The 21,925-nt window shown below is 35.2% G+C and overlaps 4 protein-coding genes across 4 annotated transcripts; 2 read left to right on the top strand and 2 right to left on the bottom strand.

Annotated features, from left to right (window-relative positions):
• Positions 1 to 1,889: 1,889 nt before the first annotated feature.
• Positions 1,890 to 5,099, bottom strand: LOC140047430 (microfibril-associated glycoprotein 4-like). Its single transcript, XM_072092461.1, has 5 exons — positions 4,900 to 5,099; positions 3,923 to 4,071; positions 3,220 to 3,353; positions 2,725 to 2,855; positions 1,890 to 2,539 (listed from the first exon to the last, which is right to left on the bottom strand). The coding sequence occupies exons 1-5, from the start codon at positions 4,994 to 4,996 to the stop codon at positions 2,289 to 2,291; spliced, it is 762 nt and encodes a 253-aa protein (XP_071948562.1). The 5' UTR covers positions 4,997 to 5,099; the 3' UTR covers positions 1,890 to 2,288.
• A 999-nt stretch (positions 5,100 to 6,098) lies between these two features.
• On the top strand, positions 6,099 to 8,329 carry LOC140047423 (microfibril-associated glycoprotein 4-like). Its single transcript, XM_072092449.1, has 4 exons — positions 6,099 to 6,319; positions 6,756 to 6,904; positions 7,179 to 7,443; positions 7,706 to 8,329. Exons 1-4 carry the CDS (start codon positions 6,202 to 6,204, stop codon positions 7,951 to 7,953), a joined length of 780 nt encoding a protein of 259 aa, XP_071948550.1. The 5' UTR covers positions 6,099 to 6,201; the 3' UTR covers positions 7,954 to 8,329.
• Positions 8,330 to 9,671: 1,342 nt separating this feature from the next.
• Positions 9,672 to 13,034, top strand: LOC140047415 (fibrinogen C domain-containing protein 1-like). Its single transcript, XM_072092436.1, has 4 exons — positions 9,672 to 9,858; positions 11,129 to 11,277; positions 12,053 to 12,314; positions 12,415 to 13,034. The coding sequence occupies exons 1-4, from the start codon at positions 9,726 to 9,728 to the stop codon at positions 12,660 to 12,662; spliced, it is 792 nt and encodes a 263-aa protein (XP_071948537.1). The 5' UTR covers positions 9,672 to 9,725; the 3' UTR covers positions 12,663 to 13,034.
• Positions 13,035 to 16,010: 2,976 nt separating this feature from the next.
• Positions 16,011 to 20,560, bottom strand: LOC140047406 (protein LSM12 homolog A-like). Its single transcript, XM_072092426.1, has 5 exons — positions 20,424 to 20,560; positions 19,619 to 19,749; positions 19,056 to 19,165; positions 18,265 to 18,397; positions 16,011 to 17,448 (listed from the first exon to the last, which is right to left on the bottom strand). The coding sequence occupies exons 1-5, from the start codon at positions 20,557 to 20,559 to the stop codon at positions 17,404 to 17,406; spliced, it is 555 nt and encodes a 184-aa protein (XP_071948527.1). The 5' UTR covers position 20,560; the 3' UTR covers positions 16,011 to 17,403.
• Positions 20,561 to 21,925: the final 1,365 nt, after the last annotated feature.

Raw genomic sequence — 21,925 nt, 5'->3', positions numbered from 1 at the left:
CATTTCGACTTATTATTGGTAAATAGATAAATATTTTTGCAAACATGGCATTTCATATGTACACTTTTTGAGCTGGAAATGCCACAAAAACGATGACACTAAATATTATTGTCAAAAGACTGGGAGCAGGTCTAGCGTTACATAATACATTTGTATGTAACCTTTTGAAATCCACTGAAGGATATTATAAAGAACAATGGTTTACAATATGGGACTATAGAGGGCGACATACACGTTTACAAAAACTTCATCGTTGCCCAAAATTGTCACACTGCCAGCACTCTAGTGTAAAATTGCAAACTGTCACACTAAATTATAATATAATAATATAGGACTACTCTAAAACATATCACAAAGCATAATTGCCATTCGTGGTTTTTAATTCAACATATAGTCAAAGCTTATAAAGATTCATAATTACGGAACGTTCTCCCATGTGTTTATAATTAGTTTATCAATGTCCACTCAGTTACAGCCACAATCACAATGAGTTCTTGGCCGTTTAATTACTAAAATCACATTGAGAGTAGCTTGCCTTCTCTCCTGGCATATGTATAAAGTATTTGCCTGCGCCTAAGCCTCATCTGTTTCCTCCTCTGAGAAAAACATTGGGCTGCTATCTCTTAAAGCCCCTTTCTCACAGATGTGTCTGCAATATACCGGTACAGTGCTGGCGTCGTGCCGGTATCGTTACCGGCATATACCCATTCTCATCGGACTATCGTGCCGGAAATATAACCGGTATACCGGCTTTCTGTGAGAAAGGAGTCGGGCATATTCGGCCAATAAAAAGTCTCTGACAAAATAATTATTGAGGGCGTCCTTTATTGTTATTATTTTTGTCTAGGGATATATGGCGGCGAATGTTAGGTTACAGATTATTATCTTCCTTTATAGCATATTTATGCAATACATGCTATGTACAGTATTGTGCATATATTATACAGGTACAGCAATTAATTAGCCGTCAATCGGCAATCTGTAAAACACCTTAGAAGGCTGTACAATTTACAAGGCGACGAAGGGTCAGGCTAGTTAGGCACCAACAAAGAGCTATATGGCCTAGTAGGCTAGGCTAGGCCTGCTATAGATTATGCTACAAATTTCTTCTTGTCCCCTTATTTTAAGCAGCTCTCTTATCTCATTATCCCTCCAGTTCGACATTATTATTGTCAATTGAATTGAATCGGCGCCAAAGTGATACACTTGACCGCGCAAGGTGTCTGAAGCCTCGACAGGGAACCCCGGAATATAACGGCGTTACGTTCTCACAGAATGCCCGTCTGGCATTATGCGGGGAATATCCCTAGAAAATTACTAGGTCTAAAGCAGGTCATGTCGATGCCGGCATGGTGCCGGCCGGCATGATGCCAAGACGACCCGTTCTCACAGAAAACCATACCGGCATGGTAATGGTATATTCCATATTTCAGCTCTGTGAGAAAGGGGCTTTAGTTTTACGTCCAGCTCCCTACTCCCTCTCATTGTCCTTTCTAAACCAAACCACAACTCCACGATTTGCATAATAATGCTACAGTAATAATTTGCATCATAATACAGCGAGACACTTGTACGCGTTACATTCCACCTTCACGTGACACAAAGTTAACTAAAAACTATATACTGCTTTGTGACGTATTTCAATATTGTTTCAAAATATGCTTTATTTTAATTTGTTTAATCATACAATAAAACAAGGAATCATCATGGAATCCGAAATAATAACAAATTTGTCACGAACGCGTTTCGCGGCGAAATGCCAACGTGTTTCGGTAGACCTAACGCGAAACTTCGTCACATTCGAAAAACGTTTGCATTTACAAACTTTTCTGAAACAAAACAAGATTTTAGATCAAAGAATAAATGAGATCACTACAACTTTTTTCCTTTTACACATCTATTGTTTAATAACAGTGCAGCAAATACATTGATAATTAGCAGATACATCACACAATAGCCTATCTGCAGTACTGAATATCTGTTTTTTTAGTTATGATGCAAATACAATAACGTTAACGTTACGTTGTAACAAAACAAAAAACGTTCGATTCTCAAATTATTATTTGGGAAAAGTTCATATTTGACACACGTATAGTATATTATTATAATCTGGGATATAACCTTTGCTAAAAATAGATTGATGATGATGTAACAAACACGATGATGACAATGATTATGACATCATGACGGTGACGAAATAACGGAATTAAATACATTGATACAGTTAATATTATAATAATCAATATTAAATATTACTCCTATGTTTTAAAAATAAAACTAATTTAAATTTAATTATTTCTACGAATCTTCATCTCCACCCTCCTGAACGAGTAGTTATACCCCCTCCACGGGCTCCACACGATCCCCTTCCCATACATCGTGGTACTTCCTCTCAGATACTGACCATTCAGGTTGGCGGTGAAGCACGCCTTATACCACCAGGCCCCGGTGTACTCCTGAGCACAATTTCTGGCCCAAGGATCGTTGTCTCGATCGATCGTCGAAAATGGCATACCATTGTGAATACTAAGTCCATTACCTGTGTGAAAACGACAGGTTATTATACAGATATGACAAAATCACTAGGCCTACAATAAACGGCAGAATACTCAGTCCATTAGCTGTGTGAAAACGACTAGATAACGAGTTATTATACAGGAATAATGACACAATCACCGTAGGCCGGTAATAAACGGTAGAATGCGGGAAAATGGGTAAACTTACCTGCTCCCCCACCCTGAAAGCCGGTTACCTGCAGGGTATAGTTGCTCAATTCATTTCCAACACGGAAAAGTCTGTAGTCTGCCGTCCTGCCTTGGCCATTGAAATCTTCAATTTCTATACGTATTTCATATCTGAGGAAAAAATAGAAATGCTCAAGAATTGCTCATCTTCATAAACCTAGAAATTGGAGAGTTACGAGGAGGTTCATTTTCTTTCTTCCCCTTTTATGGTTTACCGCCAAGGTTCAATTGGGAAATATGTAACCATAACTAAAGAACCATATATCACTTTTCAAACCTAAACACTTATAATTAAGGCATAACTTTCTTGCTTCTTGCGCATCTTGATGGGATCATTGTTCCCTCTCGAGCCCCAAATAATAACAGACCCACTCCTTCCTCTTCCCCCCTCCCGCCCTCATCATCTTCTCCTCCCCAATTTCAACCCACCCATACAACCCGTAAATAATAATTATTATTATCGGCGGTTGTGTACCTGCCCTGGATGGTAAGATGATGCATATTTTCAAGACCTATCCAATGTTCTCCAGCAACGCTACCAAAGCCTGTTCGGTAGGAATCCCAATTTCGAAGGAAATCTACTGAACCATCAACACGTCTTTGAATAACCTGAAAATTTGAAATAAAACGAATAAGAGTTTATACTCATTAGCATAAAAAGTTTTAAAATATTTTTTTGCGCATCAATTCTTTTAAAAAACGATTTATGCGAAAGGTATAAGAGTCTTCAATCAAATAAAATATCACACGACATTTATAACTCTAGAGTTAAAAGATAAATAGGAGAGTATATGTTTGATGTTTTAAGTTGAGTGTACCCTTGTAAAAATATAATTATTATTATTTCAATTACCATAATGTGCAATATTGAATAATTATAATTTAATTATAATAAGTAATTTTTAATCTTTTAACGACATTATTATTTGAATTGTGTTGTTTTTGTGTTGTTATAGTGCTTTTCTGTCTTGATGCAATTCTCTGTGTATTTTTACTGTGCTATTATTATGACGACATGCCAGTTTTTCAAAACTAATTTCTTTTTAATGGACAAATAAAGATACTATGATTTTGATTAATATTACAATGACATAAACTCTTATCCACTGAGCGAGTTTGTTTGTCAAAATAATAAACAATGTTTCTAACGGCGCCCCGTAAATACTTTTTAAACTTACCGTCCAACCCCCGTTGTTCTGTGACTGGTCACACCATACACGGACGGGTCGACAGTTTTCAATGGACTGGGGGTAAATCACGTACACCCCTGTTCGTTGTCCTCCCCAGTCGCGGATATCGAGACAATCTCTCGGCAGAGGAAACAATGCTAAATGTAATTAAGAAAAAACATTAAGTAATTAGTGAATCAGGGACGACAGTATATATCCAGGAAAGAAGTGGGTGCGATATTAATTATTACTGAAAAATTTAATGACGTTTTACAAAGTTTTTAGCCAATTGCGGTTAAGATGGACTTTTTCCCCGTTTGTTTGACCTTTTCATTTGACCTTTATCATCATGTCAATTTTTTTTTGTCAAATATTATAGCATCATCATCATCATAAGATCATATTTAATATTTATGTATATAAAAGTCGTTGTTTTGTAAATTTTTACTAATCTCAAATATTATTCATAGAATTTTGGACTTATATTCCAAATATGGTATGACGATAATCTTGAGCCCAATGACTCATCCAACTAATTACATTGATGACAAATGACAAGTTACAAATTCTTATCTTTTCTACAAGATACAGTACACGTTACAACATAAGAAAACTCTCAAAATAGTTTGTTTAGGCCTACACTACTTTAACCTAACAAAGGGCAATTAATTACGATACGCCACAAATTAAGCCTAATAAAAACGAATTTATTTATAAATGGCCTAACTTCCTAACCTGTTGATAAATTATAATGGTCTACAGTTTGTAATGAGCAAGCATCAGTAAGTCACATGCCCAAAACCTACTGTATAATTTACTTTACAACTTTACATAATATCATAAACTTTAAACTTTAAAAATATTTACACTTGATCTTTAATTAATAATTAAGATATGTTTATTAAAAAGGGTTTAAATTCAACTGAAAATTAAGGTTAAGAATAAAGCTACATTATTTTATATATGTTTTAATATAGTTTACTTACCACCGATATCACCCCACCTTGCCGGACAACATTCGGGTGGGGTGTATGCACCAACAAGGCCTAGCAAAAATACAGCAAGTAAACACTTCATCCTCATCACTTCATCAGCTGTACCAAGTGGGGAGCTCTAACATACAGAGTTTATTTTGGAAAAGTTAGAGACTAGTCCATTTTACAAAAAGGGATTTAAATCTCTAATTTGCACCAACGGCCGTCCGAAAAAAAAAGAGCGAAAGTAAAAAATTTAAAAGAGCCTGTAGACACAGTTTTATAGAACTATTTAAAATATTATCATCTAAAGTAATGTTTACTTTCAGAGATGTGATGTAAAGTTTGGTTCCCACTAGGACGTAGGATTAGTTGACCAATCACAAGCAACAGTTCAGACGATCCATCGCGTCGTGATTGGTAACATTTCTTGCGATGCGCTTACGTCATTGCGTTGTGTCTAAGTGGGAACGAAGCTTAATGCCACACATTGCTGATCCATATATTCACATCCATATCCACAATCTTTCCCCTTATTTATACATGACGAAGATAGTTGCACCTGTTTCCTAGGATTAGCCTTGGAGTAGGCCTATGTCGCTAAGCTTTCACAATGGAAAACTGGACTAGACAGAAAATGGGAGAATCATTTAAGCACATAGAATAAAAAAACAGTTTAAAAAAATCCTATTTCACAATTGTTGAGCAGTGTACACATCCTCTTAGACCAAAAGCGTTTTAACCTCAAAGAAAATGGAATGTCCTTAAAAAGTTTCAAATATATATCCTACACATAATGGGCTGTACAATTCAGTATAAAGTTTATTTAGTTTTTTTACATTTCAATTCTAAACACAAATCGAAAATTGCTTTTTTAAACACAAAAATGGCAGTACAGTAAGTTAGTTCATAAGATATTATAAGTAGTTGTATTGTATAACTTCTTAATCATGTTTTAAAAACCAAATAGGTTAATTTGGCTTACTATATAATCGCGGTAAATTAACCTATATTATATAAAGTGTTGATAATAATCAATTACTTATAATATTGTATACGCATGTGTTTCATTGCTAATAAGGCTACAGACCTATTTATTATACGATTACAATCCAGCAAAGTACTTCTGTATTCTTACTCGCTTCATGAGACGCATAGGTCACCGGCAGGATGTGACTGTACTCTTTCGGATTCTGCCAATTTACCAATTAAATGTTCACCGTCAGCACGACCGTACTGAATGAAATTTTACTCGCCTAGAAACGCCGGTTGGTAAAACTTGCAGCAAAGAAGGACTACTCCTTGTGAAAGAACATGGCGCCGGTTGTAGCTCTGATTTCGGTCCTTCTCTTTGGATTATGTGCGGGTCAAATTACGAATCCAAATGTGGATACGTTACATTGCTGTCCGCAATCTTGGACCAGATTAGGATGTGCGTATAAGTTTGTTTTGTATTATTTATAACTTTACAATCGGTATCGGAAGCGCACACAAAGAGACGCACGCGTCCACATGGATGAAGATGTACGGGTTTTTTTAAATTACGTAAAGTGCTAGTATCTCTCGTAACTGGCGAAATGTCTTAGTTGCGCAGTCCTCGAATATAGCGCAGAAGGGTGAAATTCTCTATTTCCCCTTTCAAATTATCTAGTAGTGAAACGAATTTGTCATAATTGATTTTACGAGGTGGCCATAACTTTTATTATGTTTTAAAGATAACTCATCATAGTAAGTAAATACATGCGCGCGTATACAAAGCGAAGAAAGTATCTTGTGGCGTGGAGAGAAACCGAGAACGTAGGTATATTTTGCAATTTTTCTAACGTACTAACAATGTACAAGTAATGTTCTATATTTACATTTTTCAGCTCTATTTCCATTACCAAGGGACTGTGATGACATTCGTTTACAGGGAGGGGGTATCAATGGACCATTTACCATCTATACCCAGGACGTCAATTCATGTGACCCGGTTCAAGTATACTGCCAGCATGACAATAATGGCGGCGGTTGGACGGTAAGCTTTATAACTATACAGTACTATTAACATTTTAGAATCTAAGTCACAAAGTAAATTAAATCTAGTATGCTTTATAGACTTTTTAGACTAGAATTATTTACAAAAATGTTCGTATGAACTCAAACTAAATAAACTAAATTGTTCTTACGATAAACAAATGAAATTGACAAATGTACGTGTTATCTTTCATCTTGCTTTCATCTTAGCATTGTACTTTATATAATAATTGAATGACACAATTACAATACTGTACGATACATTGTGTCCGTAGGTTATCCAAAGTCGTAGGTTCGGGAACGTAAATTTCATCCGAGGCTGGGAAGAGTACAAGTACGGATTTGGAACACTACGCGGAGACTTCTGGTTAGGCCTTGAAAATATCCACAAGATTACACATCAAGGGCGATATGAGCTCTGGGTCGAGTTGGAAGATTTTAGGGGCGAGCGACGAGAGGCTATGTATACTTTCTTCAGAGTTGGAAGTGAAGAAACCAATTATACTATGAGTCTAGGGCGTTACCACGGCGGAAATGCAGGTAACTTTTTATTTTAAAATAGAAAGGAAAAAATTATCAATTCTTTTTTCTAAATCACAATATCAATCAGTTTCTTAAACAAAATTCTGCTCGAAACTTGGTAGTTTTGTTTGAACTTTTTACTTGTTTCCACATGTGATACCAGTGCAGGCCAACATCACATTAAAGAAAGATAGATAAAGAAATGGAAATATTATAATGTATCTGCAAAAGGTCACCATCTTTTTAAGAAATATATTATTATTTTTTTTCATATTTTTAGGGGATGCTATGGCTTTACACAGAGGTCAACCTTTCTCGACCTTTGACCGTGATAACGACGCATGGACCGGAAATTGCGCAGAGCAGTATTCTGGAGCTTGGTGGTACCGAACATGTCACCACGCCAATCTCAATGGCCTTTATCTGAGAGGAAGAAACAACCAGTATGGAAAGGGAATCATCTGGGTACAATGGAGAGGGTTCAACTACTCTCTGAAATTTGCACAAATGAAAATAAGACCAATGTAATCTATTTACCAATAATAACTTTACTAGTATTTACAGTATACATTAACACAACTATTGAGTAACAGAATTGGACCATTATTGACAATTGAGGAGACGGGATATCCCACAATCTAAATATATAGCACGTCAAATAAAGTTCGACCGTCAATGAATATAGAGGAGAAATTCCTGGACTTACTTCAATTTTTAATTTTCATTGACTAAAAAAGTTCCGAGTTGAAATAAAGCCAGTTAGAAATTATATAAATACGTATCTATGGTGATGGACGGGGTGAAACAAAGTTTAGTGTGTTTCAAGTCACCCGGATGGAGGTCAGAAGAAACGTTTTGTAAATTTTATTTCCAAGAAATAAATGTAAACCATTGTGTTAAACTATATTTGTTCTGACTTCTAGCTTTCTTTGGTAGTTAATGATGATGATGATGATGATATTGATAATGATATGATGGTGATGAAAATGATGATGATGATGTTGATGAATCTGATGATGATCATGATGATGATGAATACTAATAATAACACTAAAAGAGACAATGATAAATCTGATGATTATTGATGACATTGACAATTGTACTAAAAAAGGACACAACGTGATGATGAAACGTGGCGGCACAATAAGAACACGACAACACTATTCGATAACGATGGAAAAAATGGCAATTTAAATTGCTAAATTATGATTTCAAGGATTGTACAATTTTAGCAACAAGTTATAATAATCTAAAATGGAACATCATCACACATTGTTTCATCAACAAATGACGTAAGTATGGGAATACTCATATAATTGGCATTTAAATTGACATAAAAACATGATCAAATATCTTCATACACTCACTACAGATGAAGATACATTATTGTAATTAAATAGAATTCAGTAGTTTAAAAATGACTAAACGTAAGTGAGTAACCTACAACACCAAGTTAAATTTAGCTTTTTAAGGAAGTACAAGGAGTATATTTTGACGTCAATTAAAAGTAAAGTGCTAATATCCTTATAAAAAAGTGTGGTTAAGTTTTTGTCGAGTAAAGTTGGTCAGAATGAGAAAGAATGTTTTTGTAGACCTACAAATTATCTAAAAGAAAAACACCTTTTCTATGTATTATATACAAATGATATAATAAATGGAAATAAATAAACATTTATATGAATGATTTTGTCATAAAAAGAAAATAATTTTATCAATTTAATAATTAAGTAAAAAGTGAAAGTAATCCAAGTTTATAATTGAAAGTGTATGACTTGAATTACGTTTTTAGAATAACAAATATTCTTGATTTTCTATAAATGACAAAATTGAAACAGTATGATATTTACAAGGATTTAAATATTTTCATTAATTAAATTTATCATAACCATTATATTCTACATTTTCACTAAAATTATCGTTTGTAAATATGAGATTGAAGTCACATTTACGTCGGCAGGAATTTATTAAAGACAGTTAGAATGGTTACTTTCTTTGTTAACACAATGGAAAACATTATCCAAAAATATAAACGTTGCGGTAGTGTTTTATAATCAAATTACCACTCTAAATTAAATCTTGTGGAAAAGTCGGATGAAGATTGTAAATTCAAGGGACTACTTTAACAAAAGTCACAAAAGTGACTAAGCGCGGACAGGAAAAAGAAATTGCCTTGATTGGATAGAGTATTTGTCACAGCGGAAATGTATGTTACGGTCTTCCTACGCGAGTTTGGGTGGCGTCCAATTGAAGCGGTGTCTTGAAGAGCCGGCTTGTACGTAAAACGATTTCAACTAGCAATCATGGCCGCGAACGTGATGGTAGCTGTTCTCCTCTTGTTTGCTGTCTTTAACCTGGTAGCATGTCACCAAAATACAACGACGCCATATTGGAGGACATGGGAGTGCTGCCCAAGAGTATGGGGTCCTTTAGGTGGTAAGTAACTTGCAAGATTCAATATATCATTTTTATATCATATTTGACATTTCGTGTCATGTCAGCTGCAGTTACGGTAGGTCATCTTCGATTTAAACGTACAGTGATAACAGTAAAAATATAAATACAATCACTAAAACTACTTTAAATTAAAATAAGGAATCAAAGTAGTTAACTCAACACTTTGAACAAATCTGAATTAATTTACGTATTTCTCAGACTATTATGCTTGTGGACACATACCGCTTACGTAACGACACTAATTCGTTGACCCACGGATTTGTAGTTAATGAATTTAATTATTATAATATATTATCAATTATTATAATTTAATTGCAATGGCACACCACACCCAATGACGTTGGTATTAAACAGTGATAAACAACCGTATCTGAATCATTCATTCATTGACTTTCACTGTACGTTACAGTATTGTCATAATGTATGTAAGAAGAACTGTCTGTGTGAAATCAATCTGCGATGTTTGCAGCACTGTTTAGTCTCCAATCAAGAGATTGTTTAAATATTGTTTGTTATAATTTGGTCTGTAATTAGAATCACATAAAGAAGGACATGACCTACATATTGAACCATCCTTTCAATAAAATAATAAGAAAAGTGGAAAGAACCGACCGTAACAGAACAAATACCGAAAATAAACACAACACATTAATGTAGAACTAGAACTAGTACGTAATATGCATTGGTTCCCATTAGGACGTAACGTAACTAAGACGTAATTAGAATAATCCACCACTTGATTAGTCAATTTACTTGCGTTGCGCTTTTGTTCTTGCGTTGCGCTTTTGTTCTTGCGTTGCGTCCTAGTGGGAAACCAAGCTTCAGTAAGCACAGTACTTGCTCATTTTGTCAAATTTGCATATCAATTCTGCAAAAACTTAAAAAATCGTATAATCGTATATAACTACTGCGCATGACTGCCATATAATGCCGGCAGACGTCCACAGTAGCGTTTGACCTTTCTAGTTTATCCAAGTCTAAATTCATAATCTCCACAAATGAAACAACAGTTGTAATAATATTCAACACTGACGTCAATAGACAAGAACGAAACTTTCTTGTTATAGTTTCGTTGTTATATTTCTGGAATCGTTTTTCATGTGAAGGAACTAGCTATTTGCAATGTCACCTATTACTTATAGTATAATAATTCTGTTTTCAATATAAAACGTTTTCCTAACAAGTTCTAGAATCCATATTGAATATGTAAACAAATTAATTCATAACTGCACATTCTACTTTTCCATAGCAATGTTTCCACTACCACGTGACTGTGAAGACATCCGGGATACAGGTGGAGGAGTAAACGGAGTTTACACAGTATATCCATGTTCAGTAAATGAGTGCAAACCAACGAGAGTGTACTGCGAACAGCAGCAAGACGGTGGTGGATGGACTGTTAGTATCAATTATTACTCAACCTATTTAATAATTCTTCCACTAAAGCTTGGTTCCCACTAGAACGTAACACAACAACCACGTAATCGCAAATTAGCCGAGTTGACCAAATGACAAGCGATAGCGAATAATCCATTGCTTGTGTGATTGGTCAAATTACTTGCGTTGCGTTTACGTCCTTGTGTGTGAACCAAGCTACTGCCACAATCTCAACTCACTAGAATTATGATCAACTTGCTTAAACCCTTCCACCGGAAGATTTTATTTGTACAAATAAAAAGTATTGGTTTATGGGAATTCGCAACCAGGCTTTATGGAGCTAGTTGGCTAGAGGTTAACCGATACAGACATTCAGTGCAGACATCCTATTACATCGACTCAACTTATAGGCCTAGACCATTTCAGATACATGCCCAATCTCAACATTAACTCATATGACAAGGTTTTTTTGTAATATGTATACAGGGATTAAATAAATGACAATGACCTTGTACATGAGTGAGTAACACAACTCGGAAAGCATTATTTACCGGTGTATTTTTATTTAATGCAGCTCCAACGCCATCAACATTTTGTAAAACATCTTAATCTCATTTTTTAAACAAGTTTTGGAAACATTTCCTACAAATTCCTTTCTCCTCATTCTCACCTTTAAAAGGGGCGGAAGAGGACTTAGCCCATCTGACAATTAAATATTTTCTCTCACTATTCGTCATCATATGATTATCATAATAAACACGTATTTTATATCTCCACTCTTTTATTTCCAAATAAGGTGTTTCAGCGACGAATTGATGGAGGTATCAACTTCGTCCGCGACTGGCAGTCATACAAAGAGGGATTTGGTATCACCGGAGCAGAACATTGGTTAGGCCTAGAAAACCTTCACAACATCATACAACAGGAGCGTTACAGGCTTAGGGTGGAATTGATGAACTGGGCAGGTACCCATGCCTATGCTTTCTATGACGTAGTTTTTGTTGGGTCTGAGGCGACAAACTACACTCTCACTGTTGGCCGTTATCATGGAGATGCAGGTACTTTTTAATTATATGCACTACAAATATTTGCATATATTACATATAATAATTAAAATGTTAAAACGAATGATGCAAATTACAGTACTTTTAATTACAGGTGATGGATTGAGTACGCACAGCGGGATGCAGTTTTCAACCTTTGACCGGGACAATGATAGATGGACCGGAAACTGTGCCCGTGACTACACAGGTGCATGGTGGTATACAAGTTGTCATAACAGTAACTTGAACGGTCAATATTTACGCGGGAGAACAACGCAGTACGCAAAAGGCATAGTCTGGCAACAATTCATGGGATATAATTACTCGTTAAAAGAAGCATCAATGATGATAAAGAAAATATAATTTAAGTTTTAGTAGACCAATAATTTAATATAAAGAATTGAAATACTTCAATGATATATTGAGGATAAGAACATCACACGTGACGAGTTTGCATCAAGCATTACTCTCAATCGTATTGTAGAAATAAGCTAGAGTAACTCGACGTGAAAAAAAAGAATATTACCAGGTGTTATTACTTCATAAGACAGTTAAAGGAAATGCATATTCACTTGTATAAATATTGATTTTTTAGTTCACACTTAAAAAATACTGAACAATTTCAAAGAAAAGTTCTGAGAAGATCAAACTACAGAGGGCGTTACACAACGTTCAACTGTTTTATTCTAGGGTTATTTTAAGTTGTTTACAATAAATTAAACTCTGCCTATTTTAGCCTAGTTTCGGATGATTTATTTTGAACAGAATTTAGTTACTGAGACTGTACGACGCAAGGATTTGACATGTTAATCAAATCAGACTATGATCAAATACAAACGTGATAAATATATAGCGCCCCCTGTTGAAAAATATATTTTAAGGTGATAGGGGGCGACATTGATCAGAAATAGGTTAATTCGGTAGAAATAAATACAAAATACACATTAAAATGATCTATACTGTGTAGTAAAAAGTAATGATTAAATATTGGAAACTTCCATAAACACAGATGATCAATAAATACTGAAATCAAGTTATTCGACCTATACAATCGAAAATTAATCTAATCATTATCAAATATCGAATTGTATTCTTATAACTAACACATTCAATATCCAACTTGAAACTAAAACGCCAATTAGGCCTACTTACTTACTTGTTACTTGTTTGCATAGCTAACAACAATGAGACATTAATTTTGATGAGAAGAACACTAATTAATTTTAAAACAACTAAAAACCTGCGACCTGTAACCCTTGGTAGGGACACTGACGGGTACTCTCCCTCCGGGTCAAAGGGATCCCGAAACTCATCGGTGGGCAGGGTCGCTCATCTCCCTGTTCAGGACTATTACTATAGTTTTCTAAAAATAGTGTTCCTCTAACTTCACCTAATTAAATCCGTTGAACTAAAATTAATAAATAATCCACCTGTAATCTTGACCATAGAGACGTTATAGTTCGTTAAAAACCTACTTAATCTGACAGGATAAACCATACTGACCAGTTATAGGTCTTTGGGAATCGTGCCCTACCATGGAGGTTTCTAATAATCCCCCATGGTCATACTTTTATTCTATTGATGACTATTTTATTGATTTTAATCCGTATGCAAGGTTTGACCGAATTATCGTACAATAAATTATTGGTCCAATAAGATTAGACTTCGCTCAAACGCCCTAGTATCACCATTTAACAACGCTATTTTAAAAGTTAGTGCTATAAATATAAAATTCTACGAAGGGTTAGGAAGGGCGGCCACACATGTAGTCGGTTCCTTACGATTAAATCTAGCTTAAATAACAATCTATTGTATAATGACTAAATCGGACTCCATTGATCAAGGAGATGTATTTTACATCTCCCTGCATTGAATATGTCTGTGTTTACGATCGACTAAAACAGAATGGTCAGTACGAAATCTTAAAAGATTATACCGACGTGCCTTATTCAAGATTGTACATGAACGAAGATTACCGATTCGGAAAACTACATATAATACCAGGAAAAGATTGCGCTGTAAAAGGAGTAAGCTTTTTTCAGCATAATAATATTGCAATGACTGACAAGACGGCAAATTTATTATTGAAACACACGGACTAAACGTGGTCATTTATATGGTCACTCCCACTAGGAAGCAATGCTAGAGGACGACCTACGCGTGCAACGCAGGTAATTTGACCACTCACGCGAATACGTAGTGGCGTTATACAAACCACTGAACTCGCCTTGCCAATATAGGGACTCGTATTCCTTTGATCTTATGTCAACAGTACTTTAATATGTACATATTCTGCGCGGGGGCGTGATCGTATCGCAGCAGCCGCAGCGCAGATACACCCCTCTTTGGTCTCTGGAGCTCAGCGTCCTGTTTTCAAGTTTCAAACTTCCCCACTACAATACTGATCATTGCTGTTGTATAATACTGTACAGCAATACGAATAAAGACAAAAAGGCCTATACAGACTACAGTAATTATAATTCGCCATATCCAGCTCAGAAACGTCAATTAATGCGGCTGCCCCGCGGATAAGTAATTAGGCCGCGTCTGCGACGGGCTTAGTGTGACCACGGATGTACTTCGCTTAATTATTACAAGTCGCGACATAATATTACATCAGATGGTCACAATTTTCAATTAAAAACCAAAATATAGTTATGTCGTGGTTACCTATCGAAAGGAACGATTATTACGTTAGGCCTGTAACCATTAAATCTACGTCTTCACAATGGGCCCGGATTCCGGATAGAAAATCGTGCAAGTATATAAAATCATTACGGAGTTCCTACGACCAGCGAACCGGATTCATATGGAACATAAATGATGCATTAAAATCATAAAATGGTTTTACAACTACAAAGATATAATGACATCACATCAACATGGCTTGAGCACTCTGGAGTGGTATGTGCGCTATAAAAATCTTATTATTATTATGTCATCAATATCTGATATCTGAGTGAGTGGCCGAGCGGTTAAGACAGTGGAACCGTAATCACGTAGCCATAACATCGGCAGGGGTTCGAGGCTCACTCACTCCATGGTTCTGGTGGTAGAACGAGTCTTCTCGGATAAAGACTATAAACCGTAGGTCCAGTGTACACAACTTGCTCGTGTGCACTTTAAAGAACCTAGTACATCTTTCGAGACGAGTAGGGGGTTACCCTGGTGTATTAGTACATCACAGCCACTGATCACCAACTGGGCCCTCTGGGAGATCAGTCTTTGACTGAAGAAGTCACCCAGTATAAAGATAAAACAAACAAACAAATAATGACCTCACATTTACGTAGATGTGATGACGTCATACTAACTTGATACAAGTATCGCTTGTTTCTGTGAAATACACATCTACACCATGGCATCCGAAACTGTGTTTGTCTCTTGTTTATAACAATAACAGAGCGTAAGGCTTGCGGTTCACGATGCGTTTCCAAAAAGGAAATACAGTAATAACAATAACAGGTATAACAATAAAAGAACGCATCGAGAACAATAAAATAACGCAATAGGAAAAAATAACGTATTTGGGAAACAACAAAAGCACACTATGAAAACAATAAAGAACGCACAAGTAAACAATAAAATAACGCACACAGGGGAAAAAGTATATGGAAAACAACAAAAGCAGGTTCACATGAAAAACGACGGTAATGCATCAGAAATATCGAAATGGAACATGATACCAATAAAACATGTTTGACAAATGTGTCTATATAAATGTCACTTTTATTTTGATCTGAGATGTTTTATCTCATAACCCTTTTGTATATTTTAATGTTTTTATTTTCAAATTCATTTCATTTGAATGTTTCCTTCAAAGACTATTTTAAAGATGTTGGTAAATTAACAAACCAATCCATTTAAACCGGGAATGAAAAAAAAATGAAACTTAATAAATAATAACCTGGAAAACTCGGCCACAGCGCTGACAGCAGCTGGAATCATTGAGTTTAATCCTTTACCAGGTTGTATCTTCCATATTGTGACCTTCTTTGCGCTCCATACCTCAATAAATAGTGAGGCTATACCTTACACACCTTGCTTGTACATATCAATATACATGCATTAAGCCGGTTTTCTACTAGACGAAGATATTCGTCTGCTGAGCTTTTCGATTCGCATGATTGGTCTTGATCGATTTCTCGAGCTTTGATTGTTTGCGCAAATTATCGCTTCGCAAAAAGTAGAAACAATTTGAACTAAAAAATTTAGAATTCGTCGCAGGATTTGGAAGATGGAAACATGAATATGCATGCATATAAGCCGATGCTTTTGATTTGCGTGAATTAATTCGCCTAGTGGAAAATCAGCTTTACACATTGTACAGGTACATGCCACTAGTAGTAACTCATGAATATTCATAAATTAATTATTCAAAGTTGTAAATATTCATGAGTTTATTTCAATATTTTGTACTATGAATATCCATGTGTCAGTAAGATAGCTAATTTTTTTATCAATGACATATGACATTCCATTTATAAATATTCATAATTATTGTAATAGCATTCATGAATATTCATAAGTTTATCAATTTTTAATTAATGATTTTTAGAACCATCTTTCTCCACAATGTAGCTTTATGTTCATTCATTGATTTTTCAAGTACGGATCAACCATTGCGGAACAAAAACACAAAGCTAGCTCTGAAACAACGTCGTTTCAAGCTGTACAGGTTGACCAAATTTTTGTTTGAAGGCGTAAGAACAAAGTAGAGCAACCCTTATCTATTGAAAAGATTTTAGATGTACATAGGATCTCCTACAGCAATGGTTTTCATAGGCCGATAACATCAGCAAGTTCCGACCATTGTATTACCAAAAGCCTCTTGGTCCGTCTTGCATATCCGAGGATAGAACGCATTTCAGGGGTGAAGCGTAAACTGGCCAGGCCTATTGCACACCATTCAGTTAAACAATCGTGAAATAGGCCCGATTATAGCACCATGCAAACACTTCCCTCAAAACACCAGCTTCAACAGATTCTGATATTTAGCAATACAATCCAGATATGGCACAGTAATCGTGCCATTGTCTTTGGAAGATACCTTTTTTTGTTGTTTTTTGTTTGTTTTCTTATTCACCTGAGTTTACTGGTTTGTTTAAGTACCACTCTTAGTCTGTTGATCTCGCATGTGTTTTTCAATCTGTAAAGAAAGCAAGTAACAGTTTTTGTTTTCAGGAAGTGAAGCAAACTGTGCCTGGGTGGGTCAGAGGGCAGATGCTATGTTGAAATTAGTTTGGGTAAAAGGCTTTAAAACAACTAGTATTACTGAAAGCAAGATGGAAGACTTTGAATGTGGGTGGATCTGAACACATTTCTGTTCCTGTTACTTGTGAGAATCATGAATCAGAATTTACTTTCCAATTAGTATATTTGTTTTTCACGGACTCACTGAAAAGGATTAAATTATTCCAAAGCAAAATAGATACAAAATGAAATATTGTGTATAAGCAATAGTTGCAATATACAGTACTGTACTCATATTGCCTTTTAATACTTTAAATAAAACATAATACCGTATTCATTATAATAAACGCCCCGCTTTGAATAAACGCACCCCCACAATAGAACTTCAATTTGAATAAACACCCTCCACTCCAATAAATGCCAAGTGCCTTTATTTATTTCCTAGAATAACGCCCCTGTCACATGCATATACTGTATACACAATATTCTAATACAACACTCTTCTATTTGTAGTACAATACATTGGTTGACATGATCTACAATTTATCAAGCATTTTGACTGTATTTTATCACTATCAATTGTGTTGTATTTGTTCATATCTAGGGGGTATTTATTTGATTATACATGTTACCATATTACAGCCAAAAAATAAATGCCTCCTCATTTATTCGAATAAATACGGTATACAGTAATGATGTAATTCTAATACGATATAACATAATGTAAGATGCCTAATGATAAAAATTAAAAACTGTCACTAACTATACTTACAATTTTTTTAACTTGTGCTAAATCTTTGCCCTCTTTCCCGTCCTGACTGCTACAGCTTTCTAATGTGTACGGTGGCGCTACAATAACTGAATCAAGTACAATCATATCTCTGTGTTGCCAACGACAATGTAACCTGGTGCAAAGAACAATGGTTAATAGTAGGTTGATTTATATGAGCCTGTTGCTTGGAATTTTACAGGGTAACTCAAAACCTACAATGTTGCATATTATTCACAGGCAAGGTGTTAAATGCAATGTAAATAACTTAAGGAAAGATTTAAGCAACCCATTAACCACTGTACAGTATAAATTTATAATATGGTAAACGTATTCCAACCGAAGGACAAGGCGGTAAAGCAAAAATACAGCAGTATATCACTGTATCCGCAGTAAACCATGTATATTACTAGGGTAAAAAACAGTGGTGTAACCCCTGGTTTAGGAACACTAAGTGGCCCTCCAAAGGCCTCTGGTGTTTTTAGCTTTTTTTGGACATATTTTAAAGCCCATTTTCCCTCCCCGCCCTACAAGCTTGGAGGCCCCTTTGTTTAGTCAGTGAGCATTCATAGCCGTTATGCCACTGGTTAATATTAATAAACATGGTTTAGTAGGGTTATTTACACAGTAAACATGGATTACTAGGTTTATTAACCTAGTTATTACAACCATACACACATTGTTCACAACCAAATGTGAAATAAGTGATTTAATGAAAGACAACTGATGATAATAAAGTAAATTACCTTCTGTATGACACAATTATACTCCAGTTATATATGCGAATTACTTACGTTTTTTTAATTGTATGATAAAGCTTTATTGCATGTGAAGGAACACCTAATTCTTGACATTTAATTGCTTCTTGCTTCTCAAATATACTTTCTTCTGCTCTTTTTATCAACTGTGAAATAAAGAAAATTTTAATTTGTTTTTTGGATAAACTCCCAATATTTTACAATTTTGCAAAATTATGTAGGTCTAGTTCAACTTTCTTATGTTTCCTGTTCGTTTTCTCCCACTCACAGACCAGACATCAGATCAAAATAAAAAAATCGTTTCTGTAGACATGTTTTGTTACGTCTCTAGCCATGATTAAATACAATATTAAAATGAGCTTAGAAAATGTTTTTTTATAGACGAGGCATACAATTTGAAGTTATATTTACACTTCTTGAATATACACCATTTAATTCTTTACAAGGTACAGTATATCATTTCCCAAAACAGACCTAGTGCGAAGGTACCTTGGAGGAATTAATACTGAATACATTAAATATTAATGCGTTAGTCAGTTCATGTATTAGATGAATATTCATGTATTATTTATGAAAGTATCAATGAATAAATTACTCACCTTATTTTGATTGAGAGCTGGTAAGGCTGGCGGCACCTCCGTTGCTTCTTTAAGAACCTCAATGGATTTTAGGTTTTTTACATTTAAAAATTGAATATTGAAAGTTGGTTTATCCATGTTTGATTTGGTTTCTTGGGGAAGAAGAATTAAAGAAGAAGCCACACAATATTTATTTTAATTAAGCAACAAAATAATAGGTTAATAATAGAACTATACCAGCAGTGTGCCACTCTGTGCCAATATTAACTCAAAGCATACAGCAGTCTAGACTTCGTAGTGAGAAATAAAGTAGGGTAATAGTCTTATTATCAAGTTCAAGTACAGTCAGAACAGAAATATTTTAAGTTACAAAACAAAAACATCAATCAATATATTCATAGTCAGCAAGGGGATGGAGGTAAAAATATGTGTAGTTTTAGGAACAATTGGTAATTTAATTTACGATTATTATTAATTATTCTCACTGCCCTTCTCTTTGTTTTTATTTTAATTTGTTGTGTGATTAAAAACGAATTCAGTCAGAAATCGGTCCGTTTGATTTTACCATTTTATTTAATAAATATCAACACAAATAAATGGTGAATAAAGTCAGAATGTATAAGGCACATTAAAATACACAATACTTATAATACATAGCCATTCTAAAGTAAAAAGTATGTTAATTAGACCTCCCTCGACTGCCTTGTCAAAAGGGATCAAACGCACTCGAGTCGGCTGTTGATGAACGAAATACGCAACCGGCTAAAACATTAAACACGGTAGATTTCAATCAGACTTAACTAAAAATCTATACACAAAAGGATACTCAAAACAATCAGGTTACTTTGTGAATCGTATGCCATCACTTCTCCGTCAAAATGGTCCCCAAAGGAAGTTACACAACCGACAATTGAGCCTATTTTGTACCTTGATTCACCAGCGTCTCCGCCTGACACCGCCATCTTTTCATTGAGGACAAAGAGCGCATGCGCGTACAGGTTACGTTAGTACATGAAAATGGCTTTTAAAACAGAAGTGACATAATTCCATCCTTCTGCTGAGAGCACCACCAATGATGATATGGGTATGAGGTCCGTGTTCTGTAACTCCTCTCAAATATTATGGTTATATAGGTACAGTATTTCATACAGCCACACTGTCAATTACTTTTGTTTTTAAATGATCGATACATTAAACTGTTCTGCTTTATTTTATTTTATGTGTCGCACCTGCACGGTACCAGCCAACATCATACGCCTCGCCTCTCTTAATTTGACACTTAAATTAATGGTATCTTTTTATTTATATTTAAATTGTTAAAATTAGAATCTTTAGCTTACTGGTTCTTGATAAAATTGAACCAAATTATAACTCTAGAAGTATTAGTTAAGCTGCTACGGGGCGCAGTTTGTAGCAACATAAACTGCGCCATCTATAGTTCTATTTTGTACAAACTTTAATAATAATTATGATAGTGCGCATTTGTTGGAAACGCTTACAATTTATGGAAGGTAAAATTATGATTACTATAAATACGTATATTAGACTGAAACTAATGTATCAAAGAACTAACATTGCTCATATATAAAATATATCTCTACTAAAACTACGGTTTGGTGTAAACCATTCTAATCTTGTATTATTTTATCCACTTGTCTAGTCTGCGATTCTGAACGCATCAGTCACACCATTCTGACGCAAACTTGAAGGAAAAACAAGATTCTAATTAAAGATGTGTGTTTCTTTGCCACTAAACCACTGAGGATACCTCCGTGAATCAACTGCTGTCGAAATGAATGTAGGAAACTGCCAAGCGACAAGCAAAATATATTTTTGAGTCGAATGACTTGCAAGATGCGACCTCTATCGGGGCAGTCCCTTGTTGCCGTGTAAGTTTGTCGACTTCATTACGGCTCACTAAAAATTTATTTTTAGAATTAGTATTGCTACGGTTTCTTAATTTTCCCCTGCGATTGTAACAACAGGGGATTCTTGTATCTGATGAGAGATTAGTTTTGCCTGTGCTGGAAGAAACTCGCCAGGTCATGATTGTGCCAATTTCCAGCTGGAGTAACCGAGGCCTAAACATGAAACCGTAATTGTTATACACCTGCAAACCAAGGCCTTGTGCCACTCACCTCTATATTGACACAATCAGCGGGGCTAGTTATTGATGCCTATCGAGTGACGGGAGTAACCGGTCGCCGCAAGCCGACATGAAAGTGAGCCGGTCAGACCAATGCCTACTGCTACCCGTGCCTATTTACTGTAGCAATTACCGTGTTCTCATGCTGAGAATGCTAGGTTTCGACAATTGTAATTAAAACT

This window comes from Antedon mediterranea, chromosome 1 (genome assembly GCF_964355755.1).
Source record: "Antedon mediterranea chromosome 1, ecAntMedi1.1, whole genome shotgun sequence".
NCBI classification, from domain to species: Eukaryota; Metazoa; Echinodermata; class Crinoidea; order Comatulida; family Antedonidae; genus Antedon; species Antedon mediterranea.
This window is presented reverse-complemented; position numbering and strand designations above follow the sequence as displayed.

Bases quoted from the DNA above. Each gene is read 5' to 3' on its own strand.
- LOC140047423 (XM_072092449.1), top strand. From the start codon at position 6,202: ATGGCGCCGGTTGTAGCTCTGATTTCGGTCCTTCTCTTTGGATTATGT. The intron at 6,905-7,178 runs GTAAGCTTTATA...TTGTGTCCGTAG, and splicing joins ATAATGGCGGCGGTTGGACG to GTTATCCAAAGTCGTAGGTT. The intron at 7,444-7,705 runs GTAACTTTTTAT...TCATATTTTTAG, and splicing joins TTACCACGGCGGAAATGCAG to GGGATGCTATGGCTTTACAC.
- LOC140047430 (XM_072092461.1), bottom strand. From the start codon at position 4,996: ATGAGGATGAAGTGTTTACTTGCTGTATTTTTGCTAGGCCTTGTTGGT. The intron at 3,354-3,922 runs GTAAGTTTAAAA...TCAAATTTTCAG, and splicing joins AGAACAACGGGGGTTGGACG to GTTATTCAAAGACGTGTTGA. The intron at 2,540-2,724 runs GTAAGTTTACCC...GTTTTCACACAG, and splicing joins CTTTCAGGGTGGGGGAGCAG to GTAATGGACTTAGTATTCAC.
- LOC140047415 (XM_072092436.1), top strand. From the start codon at position 9,726: ATGGCCGCGAACGTGATGGTAGCTGTTCTCCTCTTGTTTGCTGTCTTT. The intron at 11,278-12,052 runs GTTAGTATCAAT...TTTCCAAATAAG, and splicing joins AAGACGGTGGTGGATGGACT to GTGTTTCAGCGACGAATTGA. The intron at 12,315-12,414 runs GTACTTTTTAAT...TTTTAATTACAG, and splicing joins CCGTTATCATGGAGATGCAG to GTGATGGATTGAGTACGCAC.
- LOC140047406 (XM_072092426.1), bottom strand. From the start codon at position 20,559: ATGGCGGTGTCAGGCGGAGACGCTGGTGAATCAAGGTACAAAATAGGC. The intron at 19,750-20,423 runs GTATCCTTTTGT...TTCTTCCCCAAG, and splicing joins AAGTAACCTGATTGTTTTGA to AAACCAAATCAAACATGGAT. The intron at 17,449-18,264 runs GTAAGTATAGTT...CTTTCTTTACAG, and splicing joins TAGCACAAGTTAAAAAAATT to ATTGAAAAACACATGCGAGA.